The sequence below is a fragment of the Tympanuchus pallidicinctus genome, unplaced genomic scaffold, assembly GCF_026119805.1.
Source record: "Tympanuchus pallidicinctus isolate F22 unplaced genomic scaffold, pur_lepc_1.0 scaffold3, whole genome shotgun sequence".
Taxonomy (NCBI): Eukaryota; Metazoa; Chordata; class Aves; order Galliformes; family Phasianidae; genus Tympanuchus; species Tympanuchus pallidicinctus.
In genome coordinates this window covers 59,350,379-59,365,247 of record NW_026294747.1, presented here as the reverse complement: position 1 = coordinate 59,365,247, position 14,869 = coordinate 59,350,379, and the positions used below count along the sequence as shown (strand labels likewise).

The following is a 14,869-nucleotide window of genomic DNA, read 5'->3' as shown; positions in this document are numbered from 1 at the left end:
CCGCGATTCTGTGAACGATTCGGGGTCTTTGGGGACTGGGAGGAGCGAGCGGGGTCGTGGGAGGCCTACGGCTGAGTGACGTCTGGATCCGGGGCAGTGCGGAGGGCCGGGCGGCGCTGAGGAAGCGGAGGCGCTTCGGCGGGCCGCGAGAGGGCGCCATCGCGCGGCGGCGGCGGCGGTGTGGGGTGGCCATGGCCCGGTGGGGCCCCGCTCAGGTACGGGCGCGGCGGGCGGCGGGCCTCCTTTCCACCGCGATGCCTGACGCCGCGGGGAGCCGGGAGCGGGACCCGCCGCGGCGGGGAGGACGGGCCCGGGTCGGGCCCCGCCACCGCGGGGAGGGCGCGGGAGGGCCCCGCCGCGTCCCTGACCTCCTCCTCTCCCCGCCCGCAGGAGCCCGAGTGGGGGCCCGACGCCTGGCAGCCGCTCCCCCCGCAGCCCCCCGGCCCCGTCGCCGTCCCCTCCGAAGGGGCGAAGCGGCCGCCGGCGGTGCACGAGATCTCGCTGTGGACGGTGGTGGCGGCGGTGCAGGCGGTGGAGCGGAAGGTGGAGGCGCAGGCCGTGCGGCTGCTGAGCCTGGAGGGCCGCGCGGAGACGGCCGAGAAGAAAATGTCGGAGCTGGAGAAGGCCGTGCTGGAGGTCGGCGGGCAGCTGGAGCGCCGCTGGGCCGCGCTGAGCGCCCTGCTGCGGGACAGCGCGAGGCGGCTGGAGCACGTCGAGAGGCAGCTGCGGAACAGAGCCGGCTGGGCGCCGCGGAACGGGCTGGGAACCGGCGGGGATGAGCCTCAGGTGACGGGGGGAGGCGACAGGGTGAGGGGTGGGTGCTAGGGCGCGGGGGATGAGCCCCAGGGAACGGGGTTGAGCCCGAAGTGATGGGAGATGTGCCTTAGGGCACGGGGGTGAGCGTCAGGTCATGGGGGCGCGTCTGTGGTGTGAGGGACAAGCGCCAAGGAACGGGGATGAGCCCCGGGGCACAGGGAGTGAGCCTCAGGTAGTAGGGGTGAATCCCAGGGCACAGCGCATGAGCCCAGGGTAACGTGGGACGAGTGCCAGGGAACAGGCAGAGAGCCCAAGGTAATGGGGATGAGCCCTGGGGCACAGGGCATGAATGCTAGGGAGTGGAGAACAAGCTCGGAGTAACAGGGGCCAAGGACCAAGTGTAAGGTAGCAAGGGTGAGCCCTGGGGAATGGGGTCCAGCCTCAGGAAATCTGGGACAAACTTCATCCAACGAATGTGTGTAAGGCAGTGAGGATGCGCTCAAGGTAACGGTGCGGATGGAATGCTCTTGTGGGTGTTGTGCAGGGCGGGGCAGCAGGGATGTGGCTCCTTCCAAGCTTTGCCTTGAGCCCTTCCAGCTCCTCCCCATCTCCAGTGAAAAAAAGGGAACGAAGTACAGATGTAGCCCTGCTGAGCCCTGCTAGATGCCTTGCAGGATAGGATGCCTTCCCATACATGTCATGCTCTGATGTGATGGGGACTGCCCCAGGTTGATGGCGTGGATCTGGAGAAGGAGCTGCAAACCTCCTGGCTGTTAGGGGAGAGGCCTCAGGCCAGGGCATGGGCCTTTCCTCAAGAGCTCTGTGCTGTCACACAGACATAGGGGGGCTGTGTGGGGAGAGACGAGGCAAGACAGCGCTCAGGAGGTGCCTCCTGCCATTCCAGGTCCCTGCGTCAGGTGAGGACGATGCTGCCTGTTTGGCAGAGCAGGAGTGGGGCGGTGTGGACAGCCGGCAGCAGGAGCTGTACAGGATGGAAGTGAAGGGGAGCTACGAGGCTGTGGTCTCTCTCGGTGAGATTCATTCCCTGTGCTTGTGTCAGACTGTCATATCCCATGCTGAACTTTGCTTTGCATAGGTTACTCTGTTATCTGGATATTTGGAGAACAAGCAGTGAATGGCAAGGCCTTGGCACCGTTAGGGTTTGGTCATGGGTGACAGCTGTGCGTCACATCCTCAGCCTTTGGTGGTTCTCAGCACTGGGGGAACGTCGTGCCTCGCTGGCACGGCACTCTGCAATCCTGCCTTCCAGTACAGGTGTTCCCCTGCACACAATGCACCACCCTGGAGGAATTTGCTGGGAGCGGTCCTAAATTTTAGCACTGGTTATTTTGGGCTGAAATTTTAAAACAGTGATAAAGTCCGAAGTTCAGTTCTTGCTGAGGTAACTAAAGTCAGACACCCGGCGTGGCTGACATCAGCCTCCTTGCTCTACCTGTCCTGCAGAAGCTGCGCCCAGGCCCCAGCCGTGCAGGAGCAGCTCTTCCCTGAGGGGTGCTGGTGTTGAATCATAGAATCATAGAATCACAAGGTTGGAAACAACCTATAAGATCATCCAGTCCAACCATCTCCTCATCACCATTGCCACCACCAGCACTGAACCACATCACGCAGCACGTCATCCAGGCGCCTCTTGAACACTGCCAGGGACGGCGACTCCACCACCTCCCTGGGCAGCCATTGCAGTGCCTGACCACCCTTTGAGAGAAAAAGTTCTTCCTTATGTCCAACCTAAAACCTCCTCTGGTACAACTTGCGGCCAATACCCCCATGTCCTGCTCGTTGCCTGGGAGAAGAGGCCAAATCCCTCTTCACCACAGCCTCCCTTCAGGAGGTTGTACAGTGCAGTGAGGTCTCCCCTGAGCTCCTCTTCTCCACACTGAACAATCCCAGCTCCCTCAGCCGCTCCTCATAAGGTTTGTGCTCCAGACCCCTCACCAGTTTTGTTGCCCTTCTCTGCACACGTTCCAGGACCTCAACATCTTTCCTGTAGTGAGGAGCCCAAAACTGAACACAATACTCGAGGTGCGGCCTCACCAGTGCTGAGTAGAGGGGGATGATCACCTCCCTGCTCTGGCTGGCCACACTGTTTCTAATGCAGGCCAGGATGCTGTTGGCCCTCTTGGCCACCTGGGCACACTGTCGGCTCATGTTGGTGCCCAGGATCAGCTCTTTGCACATCTGCTTCTTCCCCCAGGGCCCGGGGACACCAGTTCCAAATCTGCTCTGCTGTTGCCAACTGAGGATGGGGAGGATTCAGCTTCCAGGACCCATGGGCTGCTGGAGGAGGGAGCTGTGTTGGGGCACGGTGGTGGCGGTGAGTCACAGCAGTGGTGGCGTTGATGGCACTGCAGTGAATGCCAAGGATGGTGGGGAAGGGTTGTGTGCAGGTTGAGTGAATGGAAATTGAAAACGGAAAAGGAAAATCAGTGCCGAAGGGGGAAGGAAATCTGGAAGAGACCACACCAAAACTCTAAGCCCAGAGCAGCACACTTGGCAAGAGAGGAAAAAGCATGGGCAAGGCTTAGTGTGAGAGTGGCTCTGTGGCCTCAGTCCTGCTCCTGGAAGGTTTTGCTTTGGTCATTTCCTCTAGATTTACCCAACTAATCTCTGCCGTTCCTAACAGAGTTCCCTCCAGGACAGAGGACTCTGCAGCTGCACTTTTGCTTTCATGTTTTCCTGCTTTGGGTTCTTTATGAATATTACATCATTGCTCCACTGAATGTCCCCAGGCAGCCCCCAGCAGACACAGTGCCCTTCTGCCTTGTGCCCTTCTCCCCCTTTGCTCGTGGTAGATCCCTCTTGCTCCATCTGTAGCAGCACATTTGCTGGTTGTCTGCTCCATGTTTCACCCGCGTGCTGCCGGGGAAGGCCAGCTTCTGCTCCACTGTTGGGGATACAGGCATGGGAGAGCTTTATTTTGCTGGGAATGAATTACTGTTTCTCAGCAGGTGAGAAGATCGTGATCAAGACAGAAGAGCAGCAGCCGCAGGAGGAAGGACTGGAAATGCTTGCTCTGCCACAGGTGTCCTCTGTGAGGCTGGAAGAGGAGGTTCCCCTGGGCCAGGAGCCGCCGGTGCCTTGGGAGAGCCACGCCGTCATGGATGAGCAGAAGGCGGCAGCAGAGGGCTTAGGGGAGCTCTGCAAACATGGGGCTGCTCAGCCTGACTTCAAGCCTGCAGTCATCCCAGTGGAAGCTCGCCCAGCCCCGGCCTTGCATTTCCCATCAGAACACGGGCACGGCACAGAGACCGAGCAGCCATTCGCTCTGCCCCAGGGGATGCTGCTGGGGGAGGACGCCGCCACAGAGGCCGCCTCGACGCAGGCTGGCACAGAGGAGCACGGCCCGCCTGGCGCGGGGGATGAGCCCCGTGTGCCGCCACCACCGGGCTGGAAGAACGTCCGGCTGAAACGCAGCCTCCTGGCGCGGCAGCAGAGCCACGCGAGGAAGAGCAACGGCTCCTTCATCTGCACGGCCTGCGGGAAGAGCCTGGCCCACCACGCCGCTCTGCTGCGGCACCAGCGCCTGCACACGGGAGAGCGGCCCTTCCAGTGCCCCGCCTGCGGGAAGAGCTTCAATGAGAAATCCAACCTCAACAAACACTACCGCATCCACACCGGGGAGCGGCCCTACTGCTGCCCCGCCTGCGGCAAGGGCTTCATCCAGAAGCACCACCTGCAGAAACACCAACGCATCCACGGGGTGCAGCTGCGGGGCGGCTGGGCGGGACGGCCGCGTGCCAGCGCAGCCGGGGAGCGGCTCTACCGCTGCATCGAGTGCACGGAGAGCTTCCCCATGCAGACGTTGCTGGAGGAGCACCAGCGCCGGCACACCCAGCAGCGGCCCTTCCAGTGCAGCGGCTGCAGCAAGAGCTTCCGCCACCGGCAGTCCTTGAACCACCACCAGAAGGTCCACGCCGTGGCCAACGCTCCCGCTGCCAGCTTGCCAAACCGCGGGCCGGGGACGGACCGCTGCAAGCCGCTGACCCAGGATAATCCGTAGCACGAGGGCTGCAGATGGCATGGAAGGGGCGGCGTTTCTGCAGGTGGAGAGGTGCGGCAGCCTGCGGTGGAGGGATGCGGCAGGCAGCCGGCATCACAGCCCCACAGGGATGAGGATGGAGCCGGCTGATCCACTGCGTGAGCACGAGGAGACCGAGTGGCCCTGGACCCACCGGAGCTGGTCTGGTGGTAGGGCTGAGCTGGGCTGTGCTGCTGCCTGGTGGAAAAAGGCTGAGCCAAAGAGCAGCTCGGTGCATTGGGCACTGTGGGACAGGGAACGGAGCACTTGAAATCAGGGTTACTTCAGTTCGTAACAGCGCTGAGGTTGGCTGGGGAGTGCAGGTGCTCAGGGAGAGGCTGTTGTTGCTGGGACAACCGGAGTCACCACACAAACGGGGAGAGGTTTGGATAAAGGATTGGACTGACGCCATCTCCTGTTGAGCTTGGGTGTCGATGGGGCCGGAGCCACAGCGGGAGCACCGCGGTACTGTCCTTGCATGCCTGTCACCCCATGTCCCCGCCAAAACCCTGTGCTGTCTGGCGTCACTACATGGGTGCTGCTGACCGCCTGGGGTCTCAGGCCCAGCTCTGAGCCTGGCTACAGAGATGCAGAGCTCCTATTCACAGCCCCATTCAGCTGCAAACTGCGGCTCTTGGCACAACAAAGCCCTTATCTGCCCTCTGCTCTGCCCCATGGCCTGCCAAAGCTCCATCGCCCATGGGCAGCCCCTCCTCCTCCTCTCCTCAGCCCAGCTTTTGCGATTTCGGTCCTGTCGCACCCTGTCCCAGGTGCCCTTGCCGTCATGCATCCCAGCACAAGCAGACGCTGCACTTGCAGCCCAGAAGCCAACCGTGCTCTGGGTACAGCAGGTCAGAGTACCTCTGCTATGGGGGCAGGCTGAGAGCTGCCTGGATGCAGCACTGGTTGGGCAGCACTGGGTGGCCCCACTGTGAAGGATGTGGGCACAGCACCAAGGACTGATGGCCACGGCCACCACGGCGCCTCCCAGCAGAGGGGATGCTGAGGCTGGACACCCATCCTGGCCAGGTGATGTGTGGTAACAGCAGCCGCGTGGGACACGGCATGAAGGAGGGGACAATGGCGTCCTAGGAACGTCGTAGGATAAGGGGGATGACAGTGGCAGCCTGGTGACACCCTGTGGACGGTGGCAGAACTGAGGCCGGGCCTGAGCACAGTGGTGCTGATGCGTTGGGCGTAGCCTTACTGCACCCCCACCCCCCCCCCTCAGCAATGGCCGAGAAAATGCCCCCCAGCGCCCCCCGCCCGTTCTGTGCACTGCGTGCTGGGAGGCCGTGCCCTCATGATGCAGCGTGGCCACTGCCATGGGCCACTGATGGCCAAAGATGCCCAGTGAATGTCCCATGTTGGACGGGACCCACAAGGACCACTGAGGTCCGACCCCGGCCACATACAGAGCCACCAAATGCTCTGTTTGAGAGCATTGTCCCAATGCTCTGCGAGCTCCAGCAGCTCAGGGCTGTGCCCACCGCTCTCTGGGGCAGAGCCTCTCTCTATCCCCTGCCCTCCCCTGATGCAGCTCCATGCCATTCCCTCACACCCTCAGGCCCACAATGGCAATGGGGACCCACATGAGGGACTTCCTGGGTGAGATGGAAGCAGTGCAGCTCTGGGAGCCATAGAGGTGTGTGCAGGTGCAGCCATACACACAGATCAGTCAGCGTGCCAGATGCTCAGAGGCCAGATCTCCCTTAAGCTGCACAGTGCAGCCCCTGCTCCCTTCTATGTGAGCAGCACTAACACATACACCTGCAGAAAGATAACCAAGAACAGGCGCACGTACAGACAAAACATTTTACTGATTCCACAGCCTGAGAAAGGGATGAGAGATTTCCTACAAAAGACTGGTCCCACTCACAAAGCAAATGCTCCAGGCCCATCTCCTCCCCGCAGCCCCCAGACTCAGAGGTGTGTGATGACACCGTTGCAGCAGCTGACTTGCCCTGCAGTGCAGGGATTTACTGTGACAGTTACCTGGGCAGGGACAACCAATATCAGCCCACGCTGCAGCAGAGCTTGCTGCCAGACCATCACCTCAGAGCCTGCAAGGCAGCAGCCACTCCTGTCTCATGGAGCTTCGCAGTGCCATGGTGCTGGGGACAAGTGCAGGACAGCGTGAGAATGGCCTGGAGCATTTAGAACAGGGCACAGCAGTGCAGCCCAGCCCTGTCCTGTGCACCATGGATGCGTGCGATAGGATGTGGCCAGGCAATGTCACCTTGTGGCCCTTCAGACCTTAACAGGTGGCCAGGAATGAAAAATCTAAAGTAATTGGTTCCCCACACACCCTGCCCAGAGAGGGGCACACACTTCATAATTTCAAGTAATCACATCAAACAATTAAATGGAAAAAAAGAACTCAAGTGTGCTAGCAGCTTGGCCTGCGTGGCGATGCCAGCAGGGCTTCTCTCTACACGTGTTTTGTATTCCCCAGCAGAGCATCTGGTGGCTCACGTGGTTCCTGGAGCCACCAGTGCCCTTCTGGCCTGGCTTTGTCACCTACCAGGCTGCCTCTCCGTGGGACAGCTGAGGTAGCTAGCGTAACTATTCTTCCACGTGGTTATAGAGGGGTTGTGCATGGCTTCAGGGCACAGCAGGGACGAGCAGAAGGAACACTCCAGTGCAGAGAAGCTGACTTAGCAAGACCCACCTGGACCCTTTCCTATGCAACCTACCATAGGGAACCTGTGTTAGCAGGAGGGTTGGACTGCAGGATCTCCAGAGGCCCCTCCTGACCCCTATGCTTCTGTGATTCTGTGTCAGCCAACACATCCAAGGCAAGGGGGTCCCTGTGCAGGCTGTGCTGCAGCACAGGAGGAATCCTACCTGCAGAGTTTTCTTAAAAGCATTCTTAGCTTTTAAGAGGCTATTAGCCATCTTGAAGGCGGGCCTTCTTCAAGGGAAGATTGCTGCTGGGACCCGACCCACAACATCCCTGCAGAGTCGCGGGTTGTCTTGTTCTGCCTGTCTTCCAGCTCAATGGACTGGTGTTCCCCAGCAGATCTCAAGTTCAGTGGATTTAATCAGCAGGATGGGTTATCAGACAAGCATGGCCAGGACATGATGGGATCTCAGAAGTGCCCCGTTCTCCACCTGGCAATCGTGGCCAAGAAACGGTCACCAAAATGAAGAGCTCATTGGGAATTCACTCTAATTTTCCAGTCTGAGACCCTTCTGTCCTTCCACTTCACTGTTAAATTCTGTTTCCAAAACAAAGTGGTTGGCTCCAGCATCAAATAACAGCTGAGCTCAACAGCTGCTTACAACTTCCTTTGCTGGGCTGCAGGAGACATACCTGCTCATGTGGGGAGGTCAGTTTGGGACAGTTTCATGCATCAGCCAGCAGACACAAAACTGAGGGACAGTAAAGCATTTTGTATCACCAGAGGCTTCCGTAATTTGTTCTACATAATGGCATCCGGGCTTTGATTCATTCTGCAACCACGGGAAGTCCATCTGATAGATGGCACACCATCCCAGTGTGTGCAAAAATCCGTCCTGATGCTCAGTTTCTCCCTAGGGAAACAAGCAATTTGGAATCTCTCCTGTTGTCGTTTGTTGCCTCCCAAACTGCCACCCTATTTCCTAGTTTCACAGCAGGCCGGATTGCGCTCCCACCACAGCAGTGGATACGGCAGTTCTTGAATGGGAACCGGTGCCGCTGGAGGGTGCCTTCCAAGTTGGGATACCACAAGTCTAGGATTATCTGGGAGTATGTGTTCTGCAGCAAGCACCAGGAGTGCCTTCACTGAACAGCTCTGGCTGCACTTCTCAAGTGCCTGGTTCAGCGTGTGAGCAGCGCTCTGGCCGGGCATCCAGGGCTCCTTATGGCTGGGGCCAGCCGGCCGTTGCTGTGGGCTGCTCTGCTTTGGGCTGCTGGTTCTCCAGGGCTTTCTGGCGTTCGTGTATTTGCTCGTGGCGCACCAGGTGAGTTTGGCGGCTGAAGCATTTCTTGCAGGTGGAGCAGCAGTACGGCTTGTGGGTCTTCAGGTGACGCTGGAGGGAAGAGGGGCACGAGAGACTCTTGTTGCAAAGGTTGCATTTAACCACGTTCCTTGTATGAGCGCTAGGCATTTGCTGTTGTGGCAAATAGGGTCTGGATGGCTCCTCCTTGGCCTGGCCCAGCCAGGACCCCCCTGCACGTGTCCCGTAAGCCAGGCTTTGGGCACTGCCATGAAGAGACCTGCAGAGCTTCTTCCTCGGCCCCATCCTCAATTCCGGGTGGGTGTTCCCCCACACCTTGGCCGCAAAGGCCCTCTCTTGTGTGTGAATGCCCTGGTGAAGGACCAAGCTTTTTTTGTCGGTGAAGCTGATCTCGCATATCGTGCACTCATAGGGCCCCTCCTTGGCGTGGCTCCGCTGGTGGATGATGAGGTTGATCTTCAGGCGGAAGCGCCTTCCGCACTCGGTGCAGGGGTGCGACCACTCGCGCACGTAGCCGCGCCGGCAGTCGCCCATCAGCAGGCTGCTGCTCGCGTACCTGCTCGGCTTCTTCTTGCTCTTGGGTTTGCCTTGCTCTCCTGGGCACTTCTGGACCTCGGGGTCAGGAGAAGGTGCAGATGCCTCTTGTGAGGCCACGGGCCTTTCCTCTTTCACCTTGACGCTTACAGGACGAGAAGCCGCTTCAGAGGCCTTTTCATTTTCTGACAGAAAGATTTCCTCTGGAAAGAGACAACGGAGCCATGAGTCACTCACCCTCAGAGCAATCTGACGCTTTGGTAAGGTCTCAAAGCACTGAGCACACTTCTTAATTGAGCTGCCAACAAATCTGAGAACGCAGTGTGGAAAGGCGCAGGTGTTGCTGCAGAGTTGCTGCCCACATGCATGAAGCAGACCAGTGGGTGCCAGGGGCAGATCTGCTGCTCCCCTGCGGTGCCACCAGGGCAGGTTGTGCAGAGAGCCGCCCCAAACAATACCAACAAAGGCCACGAGGTGTAGCACGATAAAAAGTGATGGGAGGGCCGCGTTCTGCAGAACCTCCAGGCTCTTTGCTCCTGTCAAACTTGCATCTGTCAGTAAATGCCAAATGTTACAGGCAAATGAGCACATTTCCCCTAATTTCTGACAGAACCATCTCCAACTCATTGCTTCTGTGGAGATGATAGAGCTGAACACTGTGCCCTGCACCAGAGCCCTTCCTCACTGGGTAGCTGTCCAAAAATCTGTCACGGAGTTCACTAGATCAATCTATGCCCCTGACAGCAGCAAAAGAAACATTCCCCTCAGCCCTCATTCCAAGCCTGTTGGAGCTGCTTCCTGCCTGCTGTGTGCTGCATCCTCCACATATAGGGATACTCACCAGAGCCAAACTCTGCTGGGTCATCTTCCACCTCTGAGTCGGGATGATCTTCCCTGCTTACCTCCTTTTTCTGTGCACTCATGGACAAAACATGCATCACCACCCTGGGAAATTCTGTTTGTAAAGGAGATAAAAGCAATTTTAAACATCCCAGTTTTCTGTCTCCTTGCTTTGGTGTGATGCTACCTGGAGATGTGTGACATGCATGGTGAGGCACTGGCACGGGCTGCCCAGAGGGTGGGGGTCAGCATCCTTGGAGGTGTTCCACAACCACAGAAATGTGGCACTAAGGGACGTGGTCAGAGGGCATGGTGAGGTGGGGATCATGGCTGGACTAGATTTCAGTGATCTTTTCCAACCTTAATGATTCTATGACATCAAAAATGTGCAAGGCATCAGCAGGAATTGGAATGAAGCCACACAGCAGGATCAAAAGCAGAGAGAGATCTGGGAAGAGCCACCAAAGTGCCACATGCCATCCCTTCTGCACAGCAGCCTACTCCCTCCTCAACTCTCTCCACTGACCCTACAGATGGCATTTCTTCCATGACTTGCCTTCAGAACATTAAACATCTTCCACTTTTCCCTAGTAGCACATTAATAGCACACCCCAGGAGTTCTGCCTTCCCATGCTAGTGCTCCTCTAAGCACAGAGGCCAGCCATATCCTCCTTCAGACACTGCTGGGACATCTGACAGCAGGGACAGGAACAGCTGGGGAAGCACTTCCTCTTGGCACCCTGGGAACTTACTTGTGCCACCTTTCAAATGGACTTTTTCTTTTCCCACAGCCTCTTTCTTCTGGTCCATCTCTTTCAATGTTTGTGGGGGTTCCTGACTGTCTTGGATAAACGGCGCTGGGGGCTCCTGGGCGTCTTGGACACAGAGCTCTTCATTCTTATCTGTCTGGGATGGGATGTCAGGATTGGACACAGCAGACTCTGCTTAGGGACAGAGAAACAGACGACAGCATGTTTTGTTAGGAACTGGCTGCAACAACACTCTGCTGAAAGGTCAGAAACTTCAGAACGACCGTTCCTCCTTAACCCCAGAGATGGCAGGCAGGAAGGACAGACACAAATGCTACCCATGCTCTAACAGGCAAAGTGGTGCTGATTTCATGGTGTTATGGTAGGATCTGCCCATAAGGCACAACTGCAGCTCAAGTACAGAGAAAATCTGAGTAACAGAACGTGACTTGAAATCTGAATGGAGAGGGAAAAACCATGCCCATGGAACATCACTTTCTATCTCCTAAGGAGCTTCACAAACCAACCTGCAGTCATGACGGGGCTCCTATAGTTTCAGAGTAACTTTCCAAGGACAGAGCCTGCCCTTTGCCTGTCAGCATTCACTCTGCCTTTCCTGAAGCTTCTGCAGCCCCCAGCTTGTACTTCCAACAAGAAATAGCTCTCAAACACAGCTCCACCTCTGGCTCTGACTGCAGCTTTCCAGCATCTTCTACCTTTCTTGCCTGGCCTTCAAAATCTGGCAATTAATTTTTCCAACTCTTTCTTGCCGTGCCCCATGGCTCTCCTGATTCCTTTTGCAGCCCCTAGAGCTAGCAAGGCTGCTCCAGCCTCCTCCCTCCACTGCAGGCTCCTACTTCCAACGAGGTCTCCTCTCTCAGCAAAGCAAGCAGTACTGTCTACAGAAGCATTAGGGCTGATGCGTGCAATCAGGTGAAGGACTGCAGAACTGCACAGGAAAAGGGCTGGAAGAGACCACGAGGTTTGCCCTGCTGCTGCAGGCTCTACTCGAGCCCTTTGTCTCCACAGGATTCATCTGGCCAAGCATAAACATTTCTCTTGGGTAGCTGTCCAAAAATCTGTCACGGAGTTAACTAGACAATACAATCAAAAGAACCTCAGAGCAGGTCATTCCTGACAGACATCAATGGGAGATCTGACAGGGCTGAGACAGGACCTGCCACGTCCCTCTGGCACATGTGAAACTTACCCCTGTCAGCTTCCACACGGACATCTTTTCCCAAAGCCTCCTCCATCTGGTCCATCTCTTCTGGTGCCTGCAGGGGCTCCTGGCGACCTTTGATGCACGTCTGCAGGGTACTGTGGCCATTGATGCACATTTGTGTGGGCTCCTGACCATCTCTGAGGCGTGTCTTCAGCTGCTCCTCACTGTCTTTGCTGCAGCCCTGCATGGGCTCCTCCCTGCCTTGGATGTGTGCCTGCAGAGGCTCCTCACTGCCTGGGCTGTGTGTCTGCGTGAGCTCCTGCCCATCCTGGACCATCTGCGGGGGTTCTGGAGCTCCTCGGTCGAGCGTCTGCGGGGGCTTCCAACAGTCTTTGACACAGAGCTCTTCACCCCTCTCAATTCGAGACAGGATGTCAGGCTTGGACACAGCATAGTCTGCTCAGAGAAGCAGAGGACAACAGGTTTTGTTAGGAACTGGCTGTTACTGTAGCAAATTGCCCGGCCCCAGAGGCTGGCAGGCAGCCTGGACAGACGCAGACCTCCCACCTGCACTGACACAAGGGAGAACAGTGGTTCCGTGGTGGGATTCACACATCAGCACAGCTGTTGCTCAAGTACAGCAAAGATCAAAATAATGGACGGTGACCTAAAACCTCAAAGGAGAGGCTCTGAATTTAACATTTTCCTCCAGTCTCAGCATTAGCAGTGATTTGAAGATGGCTGATCCATCGCTATCAGATCAGTTCAGTTCTGAGGCAGGGACAGAAAGATTCCTGCTCCATAGAGACGGCTGTGTCAGATGGACCATTTTAAGAACAGGTTTGCTGTTTCTACAGAGTACTGCTAGAAAAATGAAGTCTCTACTGAGAAAACTGAAGTCTCATTGTCAGTAACTGCATGGACCACCACGCTACCAGTTGCCCAAGAAACAGCTTCTGATAAGAAATACCTTCTAGCCCAAACCATCCAAGACCATGTCAAATGTCCTTAGAAGGACTGAACATCATTAAGTTGGTTCTTTACCAAGGCATGTGCAAATGTCCCTGTCGCTTTACATCAGTGCTAAAAAGACAGAAAACAAAACGTCGTTCAAGATGCAATTATCAGACTTCACCTAGATAATTCCTGAACTGCGCTGGAAGATCATGATGGTTCCCTGACCATCCTGAATCCTCTCATACAGTCATTAAGAACAGCATCACATATGGATATATTTTTTTTTAATAATAGATGCTGTTTGCATTATTATCACTACTATTAACTATTACTATATATCACTTATAGGTTTTGTTTACTGGTAACAAGCAGGAAGGATGGAAAATGATTGGCTGCCCAGATTCTGCAAGCCATGGGCAGTCAGCCTCACTGAACAAAAGAGAAACAGCCCGAGTTAAACACAAGAGAAGCTCACTGGGAGAAGCAGAGCCCGTGCCTTACCCAGGGAAATGAGGGTCTCGTAGTTACCCCTCATCACAGCTTTGTACAGATCCTTCTGCCAGCTGTCCAGTCTCTCCCACTCCTGCTCGTTGAAGTACACGGCAATGTCATCAAATGTGACGGGTACCTGGAACCACAAATTAACATTACGCTACGCTTGGTGACTCGGTTGCTGCAATTACAGATAACTGGAAGTAGCACACATGAAGGGAACGCCTGGCTTCGGTCGCAGGAGCTGAGGGCAAAGCACGCCTGGCCACGCGGGGGGTGCAAGTCTCGGTTTCACATGTGTTCATCTGCCCCAGCGCATCGCTGAGAGCAGAGCGCTCCAGCATTTCCACAATTTGTGGCGTTTGTGCTTCCAGGGCCTGCATGCAGAGCCAGCTGTGGGCTGCAGATCCTCAGACAACTCAAGGCGAGAGCGGCACCAGGGACAGAGCTGCAGGACTATAGCACAGAACCGCAGCCCACGCTGTACGTACGACCGGGTCTGCGCCGCGCTCTCTGCCACATCTCTGCACACTGACACCGGCAGCAGCGCAGCTGCGGGGCTCACCACCCCAGCCGCGGGGATGGGAACCGGCCCTTCCTCGCCACCGAGGCGCTTAGGGCTCACGGCACCGGCAGGACCGCGAGCGCAGCCCCGCGCCTTCACCTTGGGCACCTCGCCCCTGGTGCCGGGGGGCAGCCGCAGGATCCAGAAGTTCCTGTTCTTCAGCAGGTTCTCCACGTTGTCCAGGCGCTGCTGGAGGTGCCCGTAGCCCTGCAGCAGGTTGCCCAGCGCCGCCAGGTTGCTGCCCAGCTCTCCCACCAGGTTCTCGAAGGCCAACAGCCGCCGCTCGGCCTTCTCGGTGCGGCTCCAAAGCTCCCGCAGCTGCCGGGCCTGAGCTTCGCCCTGCCCCGCGGCCTGCGCGGCCCGAGCCCTGCGGGTGCGCGTGCTCCACGACGAAGCCTGCGAGGAGAACAGACGGGACGGGAGGCCGGGCCGGAGCCCGGCGCCGCGGGGCGCTCTGGGGGGAGCCCAGCGCAGCCCACACCGCGCCCGACCCCCGGAGGCGCCGCCGCCCGGCCGGGCCGCTCCGCTCCAACCGCCGCAGGGCCCAGAGGCTCCACGCCCCTCACCCACAGCCCCAGCACCCCGGGACCCCCGGCGCCACGGCATGCACCCCCCCAGAAGGGACCCCCGCTGTCCCCGACCGCCGTCGGGCTGCAGGGGGCCGCTGCCGGGCCGGCCCCGCCAGGCGGACCCTCGGAACCCCGCGGGGCCCGGCCCCGACCCTCACCTCAGCGAGGCCCGGGCAGGACATGGCCGCCGCCGCCGGCACCGCGCGCCCTGAGGCCGCCGCGCTCCGCCGGGCCGCGAGGGGGCGCTTCCCGCTTGGG

The 14,869-nt window shown here is 57.9% G+C and overlaps 2 protein-coding genes across 5 annotated transcripts; one reads left to right on the top strand and one right to left on the bottom strand.

Annotated features, from left to right (window-relative positions):
* The first annotated feature begins 142 nt into the window (after nucleotides 1-142).
* LOC128086420 (zinc finger protein 398-like) lies at nucleotides 143-8,201 on the top strand. Of its 2 annotated transcripts, none has more exons than XM_052695069.1 (5): nucleotides 143-215; nucleotides 391-786; nucleotides 1,661-1,787; nucleotides 2,972-3,091; nucleotides 3,726-8,201. In XM_052695069.1, exons 1-5 carry the CDS (start codon nucleotides 192-194, stop codon nucleotides 4,775-4,777), a joined length of 1,719 nt encoding a protein of 572 aa, XP_052551029.1. In that variant the 5' UTR covers nucleotides 143-191; the 3' UTR covers nucleotides 4,778-8,201. The 2 variants fall into 2 exon arrangements, with proteins under 2 accessions (XP_052551029.1, XP_052551028.1); XM_052695068.1 differs by having other exon boundaries at nucleotides 3,723-8,201.
* Nucleotides 6,597-14,832, bottom strand: LOC128086413 (zinc finger protein 282-like). Of its 3 annotated transcripts, none has more exons than XM_052695053.1 (7): nucleotides 14,770-14,832; nucleotides 14,142-14,438; nucleotides 13,487-13,613; nucleotides 12,074-12,484; nucleotides 10,867-11,058; nucleotides 10,116-10,229; nucleotides 6,597-9,477 (listed from the first exon to the last, which is right to left on the bottom strand). In XM_052695053.1, the coding sequence occupies exons 1-7, from the start codon at nucleotides 14,791-14,793 to the stop codon at nucleotides 8,642-8,644; spliced, it is 2,001 nt and encodes a 666-aa protein (XP_052551013.1). In that variant the 5' UTR covers nucleotides 14,794-14,832; the 3' UTR covers nucleotides 6,597-8,641. The 3 variants fall into 3 exon arrangements, with proteins under 3 accessions (XP_052551013.1, XP_052551014.1, XP_052551015.1); XM_052695054.1 differs by having other exon boundaries at nucleotides 10,867-11,055; XM_052695055.1 differs by lacking the exons at nucleotides 13,487-13,613; nucleotides 14,142-14,438; nucleotides 14,770-14,832 and adding an exon at nucleotides 12,596-13,444.
* Between the last annotated feature and the right edge of the window lie 37 nt (nucleotides 14,833-14,869).